The 13,174-nt window shown below is 40.8% G+C and overlaps 1 protein-coding gene across 1 annotated transcript; it reads right to left on the reverse strand.

Annotated features, from left to right (window-relative positions):
* Window positions 1-448: 448 nt before the first annotated feature.
* LOC140035720 (uncharacterized) lies at window positions 449-3,142 on the reverse strand. Its single transcript, XM_072077064.1, has 6 exons — window positions 3,031-3,142; window positions 2,779-2,849; window positions 2,096-2,673; window positions 1,563-1,988; window positions 813-1,161; window positions 449-637 (listed from the first exon to the last, which is right to left on the reverse strand). The coding sequence occupies exons 1-6, from the start codon at window positions 3,140-3,142 to the stop codon at window positions 449-451; spliced, it is 1,725 nt and encodes a 574-aa protein (XP_071933165.1).
* Window positions 3,143-13,174: the final 10,032 nt, after the last annotated feature.

Here is a 13,174-nt window from a genome sequence, read left to right on the forward strand (position 1 = left end):
GAATCTTCGCCACGCGCTCAATTCGTCCTTGTCTCAGAACCTGGTGAAGTAATAAAAAATTTCACTGTGCCTGAGAGACAAAATCCGACACCCTGTGCTCCTGAAAAATCTCCACCTCCTGGTATAAAGCACCTAAACCCAACCAATTGTCATGCCAGAAGTCCATTGAACCCTCCCATAGAATCCAGCTAATGTGCTCCTCCGCTAAGCGCTGGACCGAACACAACCTCCGCCAGATGTGAGACTGTGCCGCACCCTCTTCTGCCAGGCAAGGATGGACCCCCTTGCAATATTTAGCATGTAGACATTCCGCCCATAGAGACTTCTTCTGTCGAAAGTTCCACCAGAGCTTAACGAAGAAGGCATCAAACACCTTTGCCATGCTGCAAACTCCAATCTCCCCTGCCATTTGTGGCCTGCACAAATCCCCCCGCTTATCTAGTAGTGCCTAGGGCCATCCCCTTGCGAACTCCACAAGAAGTCGGCCATCACCTTTTCTAGTGACGCGAAAACTCCTTTTGGAGGAGACGCTGCTGCTAACAAGTGGATAGGCATGGACGACAAGACGCTCTTCAACAATATCACTTTGCCTCCGTAGAAAGCACCCTATGCTTCTAGGACAATATACGAGAGGTAACTGCAGTGCAGATATATGCGAAATAACTCATCTGTCGCTTTCCAACGTATAAGGAACAACCAAGATATTTGATCGGGAATTGCTTATATGAGAACCCTGTTATCAACCCGATCAGAGCTCGGCGCCGCGGTGGCATCGAGGGTTGCCCTAAAAAACATCTCTTCTAACAATTAACCCGCTGCCCCGAAACTAAGCAATATCCATCCACCACTTTCTTGACCAATTGTATAGAGGCCTTCAGGCCGCTCGTAAAGATCACGACATCATCAGCGAAAGCCAAATGAGTGACCATAGGGAATCCACTAGGAGTTCTAAATGGCTTAAATTTCTTATGCTTCGCCAGAGCATTCAGCGACCGAGAAATGACCTCCGCTCCAATAATGAACAATGCTGGAGAGAGTGGATCGCCCTGCCGTAGACCTCGTGTGGACTTAAAGAACTCGTGTGGCAAACCATTCACAATCATGGAGAGCCAGACGTTCGAGATCGGACGCCAAATCATATCAATCCACTTCTCGCTAAACCTAAACCGTCTTAGCACCTAGAGCAAGAAAAGCCAAGAAACCCTGTCATATGCCTTCATCATGTCCAGTTTAAGCATCACATCCCCTCCTCGATTGGGTCTGTTAATATCACTCAACATCTCTTGAGCCAATAGAAAATTATCCGCCATCTGCCGCCCTGGCACAAAACTGCTCTGCTGCGGGAAGATAATATGGGGAAGGACCCGAGCCAAGTGGAAAGAGAGAACCTTGGAAATAACCTTGTTAACAAAGTTGCATAAGTTTATCGACTGGAATTGTGTGAAGTCTTGTGGTCAGGGAGCCTTGGGAAGCAATACAATTGCAGTCGTGATGATACTCCTAGGCAACATTGCACCACAAAAGAAACTCAATATAGCCCTGTATACATCCTCCTCGATCACCTCCCAGGCGGCTGTGAAAACCTACTGGTGAAGCCATTCGGGCCCGCCGCACTCTTGCCGCCCATTGAGAAGATGACATCCTTAACTTCCTGCAATGATGGAGCCATCCCATTGTCAGTTTCAGTGAGGAGCCTTGGGATCACCTCTAACATATCACTCGATGTCATTCCTCCATCTTCTGTAAATAGTGTCTGAAAGAAATTAACGGCCTCATTACAGATGCTTGACTCATCATCTACCCAGACACCATCTGATTTCCTAATACGATGAATAACCGACTTCCTTCTCCTCTCAGTCACTACAGCTTGAAAAAACCTCGTATTCCTATCCCCATCGCACAGCCATTTAACATGAGCCTTCTGCCTCCAAAATTCTTCTTCCACCACCAAAGCATTCCTCAAACGAGCACGGGCCTCTTGTAGGTTACTAGTAATTCGTCCGACGGATGATTGTCATGTGATATCTCGACATCAATCACTCTCTGATCCACCGTTCATATTGCTAAGAAAATGTCACCAAACGAATTATGGGACCACTGGCGAAGTGCCTGCTTAACCCGTTGAAGTTTACCTAACAATACTGTGAAGGGCGAACCCGTGAAGACGGTAGACCAGCTCTCTTTAACCACATCTAGAAAACCTGATTTTGCAACCCAAACATTCAAGAATCTAAATGGCACTGGCTTACCATTCAATCTCGTCACCGTCGAAAGCAACAGGGGGGCATGGTCAGATGGGTCTCTCCCCAAGTGCTGAACGACAACCGTATTTTTCAATTTCATGGCTGCCGAATTGAGCAACAATCTATCCAACATCTTCCACACCCTAGCCATTCCTTGCCTGTTATTGCACCAAGTATACTTAGATCCGGAAAATCCAGCATCCCCCACCTCTGTCAATGACATAAATTGCGATAATTCAACCCCTTCGGATTGCTTGAAAGGTAATCCACCCCTTTTCTCCTCCGCACTCACAATAACATTGAAATCCCCCACTAGGACCCATAGCCGTGTCTCTGGCTTGTCACGCAGCAACTGTGCCCATAAGCTTTCCCTTTCGTGGGCCGTGCATTTGGCATGGACATAGGAAAAATAAATCTCCTCAGCTATCAACTAGGATCCGATGAATAATGTGAGGTGTTGATCAGATTCCCCAATCAAGCGACAAGAAAATGCAGACTAGTAAAACACCCAAACGCTCCCCCACCTGTTTGCAACCGCACAATCCATTCCCACCTTAACACGAATCCTATCCATGTCTAACAAAGGAGACTTAGGTTCACAAATTGCTATCAAAGAAATAGAATACATTTTAACTAGTTTACGGAGTCGTTTCAAATTAGGGGCATGTGAAACACCTCGAATATTCCAAAATAGGAACTTAATCATTAGACAACTTAGAGGAAGACGTAGTTGACAAAATAACCCTAGAACGTAAAGTCTGATCAGATTCGAAATTGACCCGCGTACCTCTCTTTTTGGAATGGGCCACTAGAAGACTCCCATCCTGACTTCTCATGGATTGCAAAAGAACCTCAAGTTCTAGATTCAATGCCGAAGAGGTTGAAAGCAGGCGACCCATTTTCTCCTTCTGCGGTTCAGCCCTCGGAGATAGGTTACCCACCCTCCCTTGCACCTTCCTTAACTCCTCCTCAGCTCAAAAGCCGTCCGAAACAATGTCAGCGCCGGCTACGGGTGGTTCTAGTCGGCCCAAGTCAATCACCAAAGCTCTCGCTGCAGGCTCGGAAGCTACTCCATCCGCCAGCCCATTAGCCTCCATCTCCCCTACCATAATCACAACCCGCCCCTCCGGAACTCGCCCTCCTCTTCCTCCTCCCCATGCACGGACACAGCTTCACCGGCAACCTGGTTAGCCAAATCAGTAATTATGGCGTCAGCTGCAGCATTCACTGCGCTCTCCGCTAGTGTAGCTGCGGCGGCTCTGAACTCATCTCCTTGCCGAACCCCTTCTCCCACAGCCTGGTGCTGTGCGACCTCCTTCCCCTCGCCTGCAACAGGTTGCTCAACACCAGCCCGCCTTTGCCCAGACGTTACACCCATGTTTGCAATGTCAATCTTAGCCTCCAGCATGGCAGCAGCCCCCTTTACAGGCTGCTCCACTCCAGCCCGTGACACCTCAGTAACCCCTACCATACCCCCTATTGCATGCTCTCCCCACGCCCATGACCCACTGTTAGGTCTTGCTCCTCCCACGAAGGCACCACGCGGTGGCTGTCCCGTGCTACCTTAACCTCCCCCAGGTTTCGCCTAAGCTTCGGATACTTGATATGGCATTCAGATTGGTCATGGCCTTGACGATAACAATGCACATAGTACTTCGGTAAAGTTTCTGGATTAAGGGGCTGCCAAAACCCATGGTCCTCCCCTAACTGGATCCAAACGCGCGACGTCAACTCCTTTAAAAGATCAATTTCGACACACACTTGAGCCACGCTGGGTCTGGAAATCGTAGCGGTCGCGGAGTGGACGAAAAGTGGCCGTCCCAGGCAAGACACAATCTGGAACAAACACTGCTTATCGAAAAGATGGACCGGTAGTTTCGGCAAACTGAACCACACTGGCACCAACGCAGATTCCCTATCGACATGAAAGGTTGTGGCCCATTTGAAAACCCTCATAGCACTCCCAAGAATGTACCAGACATTACGCGTCTAAACACGCAAGAAGTCCGCCTTAGTGTACAAATGGATGAGGACATGCTGTGCATCCAGCAAGCTAACGGAGAAAGAGCCCTTCAAGTCGAGCGAGCATAAAAACTTCCGAATATCATCCATGCGAGGTCAGGCTCAAGCGAATTTACCTACCAGTGCAAAATAGAAAGGTTGTGCAATCGCTTCAATATCAGAATGGGTGAAGGAGATTACTGGCTCCCCCCTGTGAGTTGCCTGCGTCGCTGCGACATGCACTCGCTGCTGAGATGGAGAGAAAGCTCGGAGAAGGTCTCGTGCGGAACACTGGGACGCAGACGGTTGCCCATCCTCACCAGAGGCCTGGGCAACCACCGCAGCCATCAGAGGAAGCTGATGGTCGAAGCCCAAACTGCAGAGACGGCAGACGTCAAGTTAGACAAGGGTTCCTTATTTTTCGGGCAGCAACAAGGGTTCCGTCATAAAATGGGTTTGAAATAATTTTAAGAATGCAATCTTTCAAAATTTGCCTCAATGTAAGGTTGATAAGAACTAAAAAATTTGTCCCAATTTAATTCTAACCAGGCTTCTCAATTTTTTCTCTCTCTTTTTCAGTCACTTTTTATTTTTTATTTTGTTTTGTTTTTTTTTCTTTTTCTTCTTCTTTTTCTTTTCTTCTTTCTTTTTTTTGTGAAAATGTGCGGTCTGCAAACTTCGGGGGTAGTCAAGCAAAAAGAGTAAATTATTTTGGAAGTTCGAAGGAGAAAACTGGGGATAAAATGTCCAAATGAAAAAGAAAGAAGGCCCGCCCTAAGCCCATCTTTTGCAATAATTTCAAAAGAAAATTTTTATAATCAAATGAAAATTTTTTTGCATATATTTGAATTGATTGGTTAAGGAAAAACTTGCGCATCTATGTCCATGATAATAAGCACTCATTCGGGTAGTGCTCTTTTAACAATGAATGGTCTTTGTCAATTTGGAGCAAATTTTCCTTTAATCATCTCCTGAATTGGAAGAATTCGTTTAAGACCTTATCTCTTACTTCAAATAGGCGAGGCTTAATTTTTTTTGTTGTAAGCATGAGTCATTTTTTTATTGATAACATTCTCCATAACAGATAGCATTTAATCTCTTTCATCAATTAGAGACAACTGCTTATGGCGTTCCTTGACCCATTCAGTTTTTTTTATCTACATCTCCATCAGAATGTGCAAGGGATCTCAACTTCTATAGGCAATATTGCTTCCATTTCATAGATAAGAGAGTAAACAGTTGATTCAGTAGAAGTCCTGATTGTAGTTCTGTATGCCATCAATGCATAAGGCAGTTTCCTTCCAATCCTAGTCTGCTTCAGTCATCTTACCAATGATCTTCTTTTTAAATTCTTATTTGCAACTTCCACAGCTCTATTCATTTGAGACCTGTAAATAGTAGAATTTTGATGCTTGATCTTGAACTATTCACATCATCCATCCACCAAGTTATTGTTAAAGTTCTTGGCATTATCAATGATCAATGTTTCGGGTACTCCAAACCTATAGATCATATTATTTCTCAAGAAATTCAACACCACTTTCTTAGTCACACGGTTGATGTAGCCTCAATAATGAAATACTTTATTGCCACCAGAATAAATCGATATCCATTTGAAGCAGGAGGATCGACAGCTCCAATTACATCTATTCTCCAGATCGAACATGGCCAAGGAACAATCATATTATGCAGCTTTGCAGGAGGAGTGCGTATAACATCACCATGCATTTGACTTTTGACACAAATTCTAATAAAATCTACATAGTCGTACTCCATGATAAGTCAAAAATAGCCTGTTCTCATGATCTTTTTAGCCAGTAAATATTCATTCATATGTGGTCCATAAACACCGCTATGCACTTCATTCATCATGCACTGCTATGCACTTCTTTTATCATGTAAACGGCTTCCTCTTCATCAAGGCTGTGAGGACCCGAAAATTTTTTTTCTTATTTTTATCGTATATTACTGACTTATTAAATATTTATTCACCCGTTTTCTCCGAATAATTTATTTCAACCATTTTAAACCCATTTACACGGTACAATGTCTCACTTACATTTTTAAAACGTCCCGTTAGCAAATTTAATTTTCGAAAGGTCGTTTAGTAAGGAATAATAAGTACACGTTTTTGAGGCAAAATTCGATCCGAGAATGCAATAATCTTGGAGATTTGAGGACTCATGTTTATTCTTAAAATAGTTATTTTTATAATTATTTACCATAGAGTTAGTTAGTTACATCATCGTTACATAAATTTCTTGTACGTTTCGCTTTATCGTGCTTGAATCGGAAGTTCGCGTAAATCGAGCCGGAACGGATAAATGGAGATTTAAGAAACTTATATTAGACCACTAAGAGTGAATAATAATAGTGTTAAAGGAATTACATTAGAGGTTTAGTGCACAAGTGAAACAAATCCAAGAGAAAATGGACACGAAAAGTGCGCGCGCGAGCACTATTCTTAGTTGATTTTTTTAGGAATTTTGGCCACCAATCACTTAAGCTGCTCAAGGAAGCTTCACAAAACACCAAAACCCTTCTCTTTTCTTCCTTAGTGCCGGCCGAACTCCACCAAGAAAGAAGGAAGAAAACTTTCCACCATTCTTGCACCAATCTTCCTCCATTTCATCTCAAACTTTGCATCCAACTCACAAACTACTTGGGAATTCACTTAAGGTAGAAGAAAAACTTTATCTTGGTGATTTTCTTGGAGCTTTTGGTGCCAAAAAATTTCTGGTTTCTCTCAAAACTAGGAGTAACCATCTAATACCATCCAATCTTTCATTCTCGGCTTTAATGGGTTTTATCCTTGGTTTTGAAGCTTGTAGCTTCATTATTGGTGTTATTACTTTGATTGGATTGGTTGAAGTGGGCTCTATGAATTCCCACCTTGGTTGTATGGGCTGATATGATGATATAATGCTTGGTTTGAGTTGTTTAAGTGTTGTTTAAGATGATTATGGATAGAGAATCGAAGGAAATTGCGCAGGAATGCTGGCCGAAATCTGTTATGTTTTGTCTTATTTATATTTCAAGTTTTTGGTTCTCAAATGACTGTGAAACTGATGTATATATGTTGTATATGGTGTGTAGAAAGTTTCTATCAAAAATCATTTGAATTGATTGAGCAAAATTTGAATTTTCGAAACTTGAAGAAACCTGGAAAATGTGTTCGGATAGCTTAAACAGTGTCCCTTTGATCAAACATATCTTTTTGTACAGACATCAAAATCGAGTACCGTTCATAGCATTTGAAACTAGACATTTGTAGCTTTCCAATGGTATAAAATGCACCATCTAGTTTGAACTGAGTGATCCGTAGTGATTCACCAAAGTTTCCTGTTCTATTCTACTGTTCTGTTCGAATGGCAGTGAGAAACTGCGACTTGTCGCTTGAATTCGAAATACCTATGAACTGATTTTCCAAACAACTTCTTCTAATGAAATGTAACCTTTTGAATCTAGTTTCCAATGCTACCAACTATTCTCAATTTTAAGTTGTATTGAGTGAGATATGGTTCAATTTTCAAACTGCAGCAAAGCTGGAAATTTGGAAAACTCTTCCTTCTTGCTAGCCGACTGGTCTAGTTTAACTTGGGATGTTTTGTTTCGAAAATTTTGATGTCTATTGCTTGTCAAATGCTTATGAAATGTTTCTTAGACCTTGGTTTCACAAATGAACCAAAATGGGACTGATTTCGTGGTGCAAAGTGTTTGAAAAAGGAAAAGAAAGCAAGAAGACAGATTTGTCTTGGAAATTTCTTGAATTTTGGTAGTTTTGTTAACTACCTTTCCGTACTATTTTTTACATGAAATTTGATAGAGGAGTATTCCTCATATGGAAGTTGAATTGTACCAAATTTGGTGTTATTCTAACACCATTTTGATACCCAAATGATGTGCCAAAATTATTCTTCAAATCTGGAAAATTGACCAAACTGTCTTCAATTTTGGCCAACTTTGACCTGCTATATTTTGGCACTCAAAACTCCGAATTTAGTTCTATTTGTTGAATTTGAAATTTGATTGAAATTATTATTGTGTTATAAATTTTAAAGGCTAGTTCACTTTTTGTGAATTTTACCGAATTTTCAAAATTTGCCGAAAAACATGACCGAAACTGTCTTGTAAGCTCAAGTCAGCCACTTTGAGCTGAAATTTGAATGTCTTCCGTTTAGAATTTTGGAAAAGTGTCTTCTAGGTACTTTTAGTACTTTGAACTAATATTCCAATGGTATAAATTTTTCCAATTTTGAACCTACTAAGTGCAAGTTCTGATTTTTTAAATTTTGACGTGCAAAACTAAAATTTTCCGACTCGATGGGAAATAAGTTTTTGGAAGCTTTTCCTTATCTTTTGATATTGATTGACCATTTTAAACTCGATTTCATGGAGGAAATCAGTTTTTCTTGTGTTAATAAATCCTCATTTTTAAACCTTTATTTTGAGTGGTTAAGGTTCTTTGTTTGAGGTATTGACTAATCTAAATGAGTGTACCTTCTTTATTGATAAATACATGGTTGTGAGTGAGAATACTTGTTAATTGTCCAGGCGCTCAGGGAGATCTAGAAGAGAATCTCGAAGCGGACGCCTAACGACTTAATTGCTCGTTCACTCACTCTTATCTTGACTTGGTGAGTGTCAAGTGCATGTTAAATGCTTATGTGATTGAAATGTGAATTGTACAAGTGTTATACATGATACGTAGACTTGTCGAGACGTGTGTGTACTTTATTACACTCGTTTTCCTTTATTTGACTTATACGTGTATTATACGTGAACATGACTTGTATGTCGATCGGAGTGAATCTTGTCGATGTCGCGCCCCACTTTTTGATATGGTATGTGAGAGTAGTGTGTGTGGTGTGTGTGAACGTGTGTAGAAGTGAAAGAAAAGACCGTGGGGTTGTGAAATGCGACGGTTTTGGTCAAGTAAAGTTCAAAAGGGTTTTTTGTATGAAAAAATAGAGTCGCCACTTGGTATAGAGTTAGGGTGTACCAAGTCACCCAAAAATAGTTTTTATTTTTTGAACGAAAAAGTAAACAAACCCTTTTAAAACTTTTAGGTCTACGTAACCAAAAAAAGGGATCGGGGGTCACATTTGATAAGGGAGAAGGCAAAGGCAAAGCCTAAGGCACTCCCTTACCCTAGCCAAAGCTAGTTGCGTGACTTAACCTCACGATTCCAAATTTTTCTACCCAAGGTATGTATCGCGTGTTGGATATGACTATAAGAATGCAAAAACCTAGACCTAGGGGGACATGGAGGAAATTTCTCTTCAAAGGTTGAGTGGTGCCAATCACATTAATTGTGAAGCCCAATAATGATCCTTTGGAGAGGTCACACATAATTCTAAATGACGTAAAAATGAGTGAAATGAATGCATGCCATGTGAAAATGTGAGTTTGTGTGAAGTGAAAAAGTGGTAAAACAAGAGTGTGTAAGTGGAAGTGTGCAAATGGATGTACAAGATAAGGTGAGTAAAGTAATAATGTAAAAATGTATGTGAGATAACATAAAGTGCATGTGTGCGAGTGATATTATAAAGTGTAAGTAGTTGAGTGAAAACGTGCAAAATTAAAGTAGTGTGAAGTGAGAATGTGGAAAAAGGGTTAGAATATAAAGTAGAAGTGTATGTGATAGCAAATGAGTAAAATGCATGAATCCTATAGGAATGCATCAAGACGGGAACAGGGAGTCCTAACTTTGTGACTTTAATTTTCCCTTTGATTAGAAGGGAGAACTAGCGTGCTAAGGCTATTTTTTAGCCACACTCGCTCGTTTCCCTTATCGAAAGGGGACTCTCAAGCAAATGTACCCTATAACTAGCATGAGATGCAAAAACCTAAAATGAAAGGGAAAGGGTTAGAGGAGCATGCCAAATGCTAGAAAACTAAGAAAAATGCATGAAATGAAGTGAAACATGCAAGCATGGGCTCACGATAGGAGATGGCCTATTGGGTCTAGCATTGGACTAGCACATTCTATGAATTCCTAACGGAATAATGAGCCACAACTAGTATTGGACTAGTGTGGTGATGTACATTCATCCATCACATTCATCTACGACTATAGAAAGCAAGTAGACATGCCAAACACTCATAAACACATAGCACATAACACTTAACATGCTCGACTAGATGCAAGAGCCTAATAAAACAAATTAACACATAGCAACAAAAGCAAGCAAACACGCTAATGAACCTATTACATTTGCTAGTTAGGTACACGTCTTCAATAGGTCTTCATCGAATGCTCCTCCAAGCCCTATCTATTACAAGCCAAGAGGTGTACACATACCCCATAAAGAATAACTTAAATAAAAAGCAAAAGTAAAAATGAAATAAATGAAAGGAATTAAGGTAAGGCAAGGGAAACAAGTAAACATGCAATTTTCACTTAGCACGTTAGATCACATAGGGAACGGAAAAAAGATAAAAGAGATTATACCTCTCCCCTTTGTGTTGCTAATAAAGTGGACAAGACTTAAATTGGGCTAAGTCACCAATTAACGGGAAAACTTGGGCTAAAACCATTCAAAGCAAAGGATTAATGCACCAATTTAATGATAGAAATGTAAATAAGTCATTAATCACATGGAATGAATATAACACGAAATTGAAGCACTTAAAACACTCAAGTAGACTAAACAACCTATACTCAAAGGTTTAAAGCAGACAAGGACCCAATTAAAAAACATTAACCAATCAATCAAAGCCCATTAAAGCGATTTGGGAATTTCAAAAGCCCATAAGTAATGAAAAGTTTAAGTAATCACAAATAATCACACAAATGTTAAAGCACTTAAGTGGCACCACTTAAACATCCATGTTCACAAAGCTAGGGCCTAATTGAAAGGAAAAAGGAAGTTTGAGGGGTCAAATTGGTTGATTTCTCTAATTATTTGGGCCACAGTGGAACAAAGGGAGACTTGGGGGGTTAAAGTGTAATTTTCAGAAGTTATTTTCATGTAAAACCCATGCAATCACGTAGAAGGATTTCCTGATGCATTTTTTCATCTTCAAACATCAAATTCAAATTCAACCATATTCCTTAACTAGAACTTCCTTGATCTAACTTCCAAAACTTTAAACTAGACAACCAAACATAAAATGGGCATCCAAACAAGCAAAGATATAGAAGAAAATCATGCAAACATTGGAAATGCTTCATGCAAGCTTACGGATGAAACTGATACAACAAAACCTGCTGCACTTTCATTTCCAAACACAGATTTCAGACCCAAAAATGCAGCCTGGCTCGAAGATTTTTCAGACAAAATCATAGTTTGAAGCTAAACAACAAGACACAGCACTTCAACATCCAAACAAGCAACAAAAGACGACCATTTTCCTGAAGCTTTCATGCAAATGTTGTGAGAAAAACTACTGCAACAGAAAGAAAAACACTTGCTGTAATTTTCTCATTTCAAATGAGACCCACGGATATGAATCAAAGCAAACCAAAACAAACACAAGTGCAAAGACCTCAAGACCATGTTGTTAACATCAAACACATGCTATTGTTTATTCTAAATGCAGTCTTCATAGCATATATTGTTCATGTTATCTCATATAAGCAACAAACAACAGCCAGAAAGTCTAAACAACTACCACTTCCACGACCCAAAAGAAAAGAAAAGGACTCTCCCAAGCTGCTGCAACATGCCAAGAGACTTCAACTTGTTGCAGCAAATTTTTAGACACAACAGAAAACAGGCGAAAAGACTCATCAGAAATCCTTACTAGTTTTGAACGTAGAATTCTTTGACTTAAACACAAAATCAGAAAGGATGCACATACAAAGCTAGGAAATAAAAATTCTACAACCTTCTTGTGCATCCAAAATTTGTTTGTGCAAAGTGAAGCTTATCCAAACGCTATGCATTAGCTTATTTCCATCGCATTCATAAGTTCACATAGACAATAAATGCAGCAGATATGTCAGGGAAGGGATTTGTGATGAACATTCATGATATATCACACCTGGGATTCTGTCTCTCAAAACCCAGTCCAAGCTAAAAGATTCTAAGCACAAAAACAGGCAAAGCTGCAAACTTTCTGCAAATTTTGTTCGGCCAAAACACAATCATACAGTAAAATTCAAATGAGACCTACTGATTCATCACATAGACTCCAAACATCACAACCTATGCAGAATTTCGGAAAAAACAGGCCCCGTGAATACCCTCCCCTTTCAAAACCAGTAGCTTGACATTAAATTACAACCTATGAGCAAACACCAAGCGAACCTCAAACTGGACGTGCAAGATGACAGCAAACAAAAAGATGACAGCTTTAATGCAGAATGTAAAGCGTGGGGCTCGAATCACACATATACGGGCTTGGAAAATTTAAGGGATTAGCATCTGAAAAGACAGAGTTTTCATGAGAGAAATGGCTTACAGTGGCCTTCCTTTGGTTGAAGGATCCGGACTGAAAATAGCAGAAGGCGGTGGTAGCAGCTTCTTGCTTCGGTCAACGCTTCTTGGCTTGGCCCTCTCGTTTCTCTTTCTGCCGTTGTTTCACTCTCTCTTCCCCCAGTGCCGCCCCTTTTCCTTTCTTCTACCCGTAGTCTTTCCGGTCCTTCTTATTTTCCCCTTGGTTGCTATCCTTCTCACTCCACCTCTCAATCTATCCTTTGCTTTTTCTTAGCCGTTAGTCTAATCCTCTCCTTTCTCTCCTGTTTTCTTTTTTTTACAGCCGTTAACTCCTCTCCCAACCTCGCTTTTTCTCGCTCTCTCTTGCTTCCCAGTTTTCTCTTAGCCGTCCACTCTCTAAAAAACCTCCCTTGCGGCTGCTGTTTTCCTTCCCTTTTAGAGGACTCCCTAATCCATAAACCCTCACCCGAATGGTGAGGATGAAAGGTTTTCTCATATGAAAAATCCAGCCATCCGATGGTATGTGCCTGTCCTTGCAAGCTGCGT

Source organism: Coffea arabica, chromosome 2c (genome assembly GCF_036785885.1).
Source record: "Coffea arabica cultivar ET-39 chromosome 2c, Coffea Arabica ET-39 HiFi, whole genome shotgun sequence".
Taxonomy (NCBI): Eukaryota; Viridiplantae; Streptophyta; class Magnoliopsida; order Gentianales; family Rubiaceae; genus Coffea; species Coffea arabica.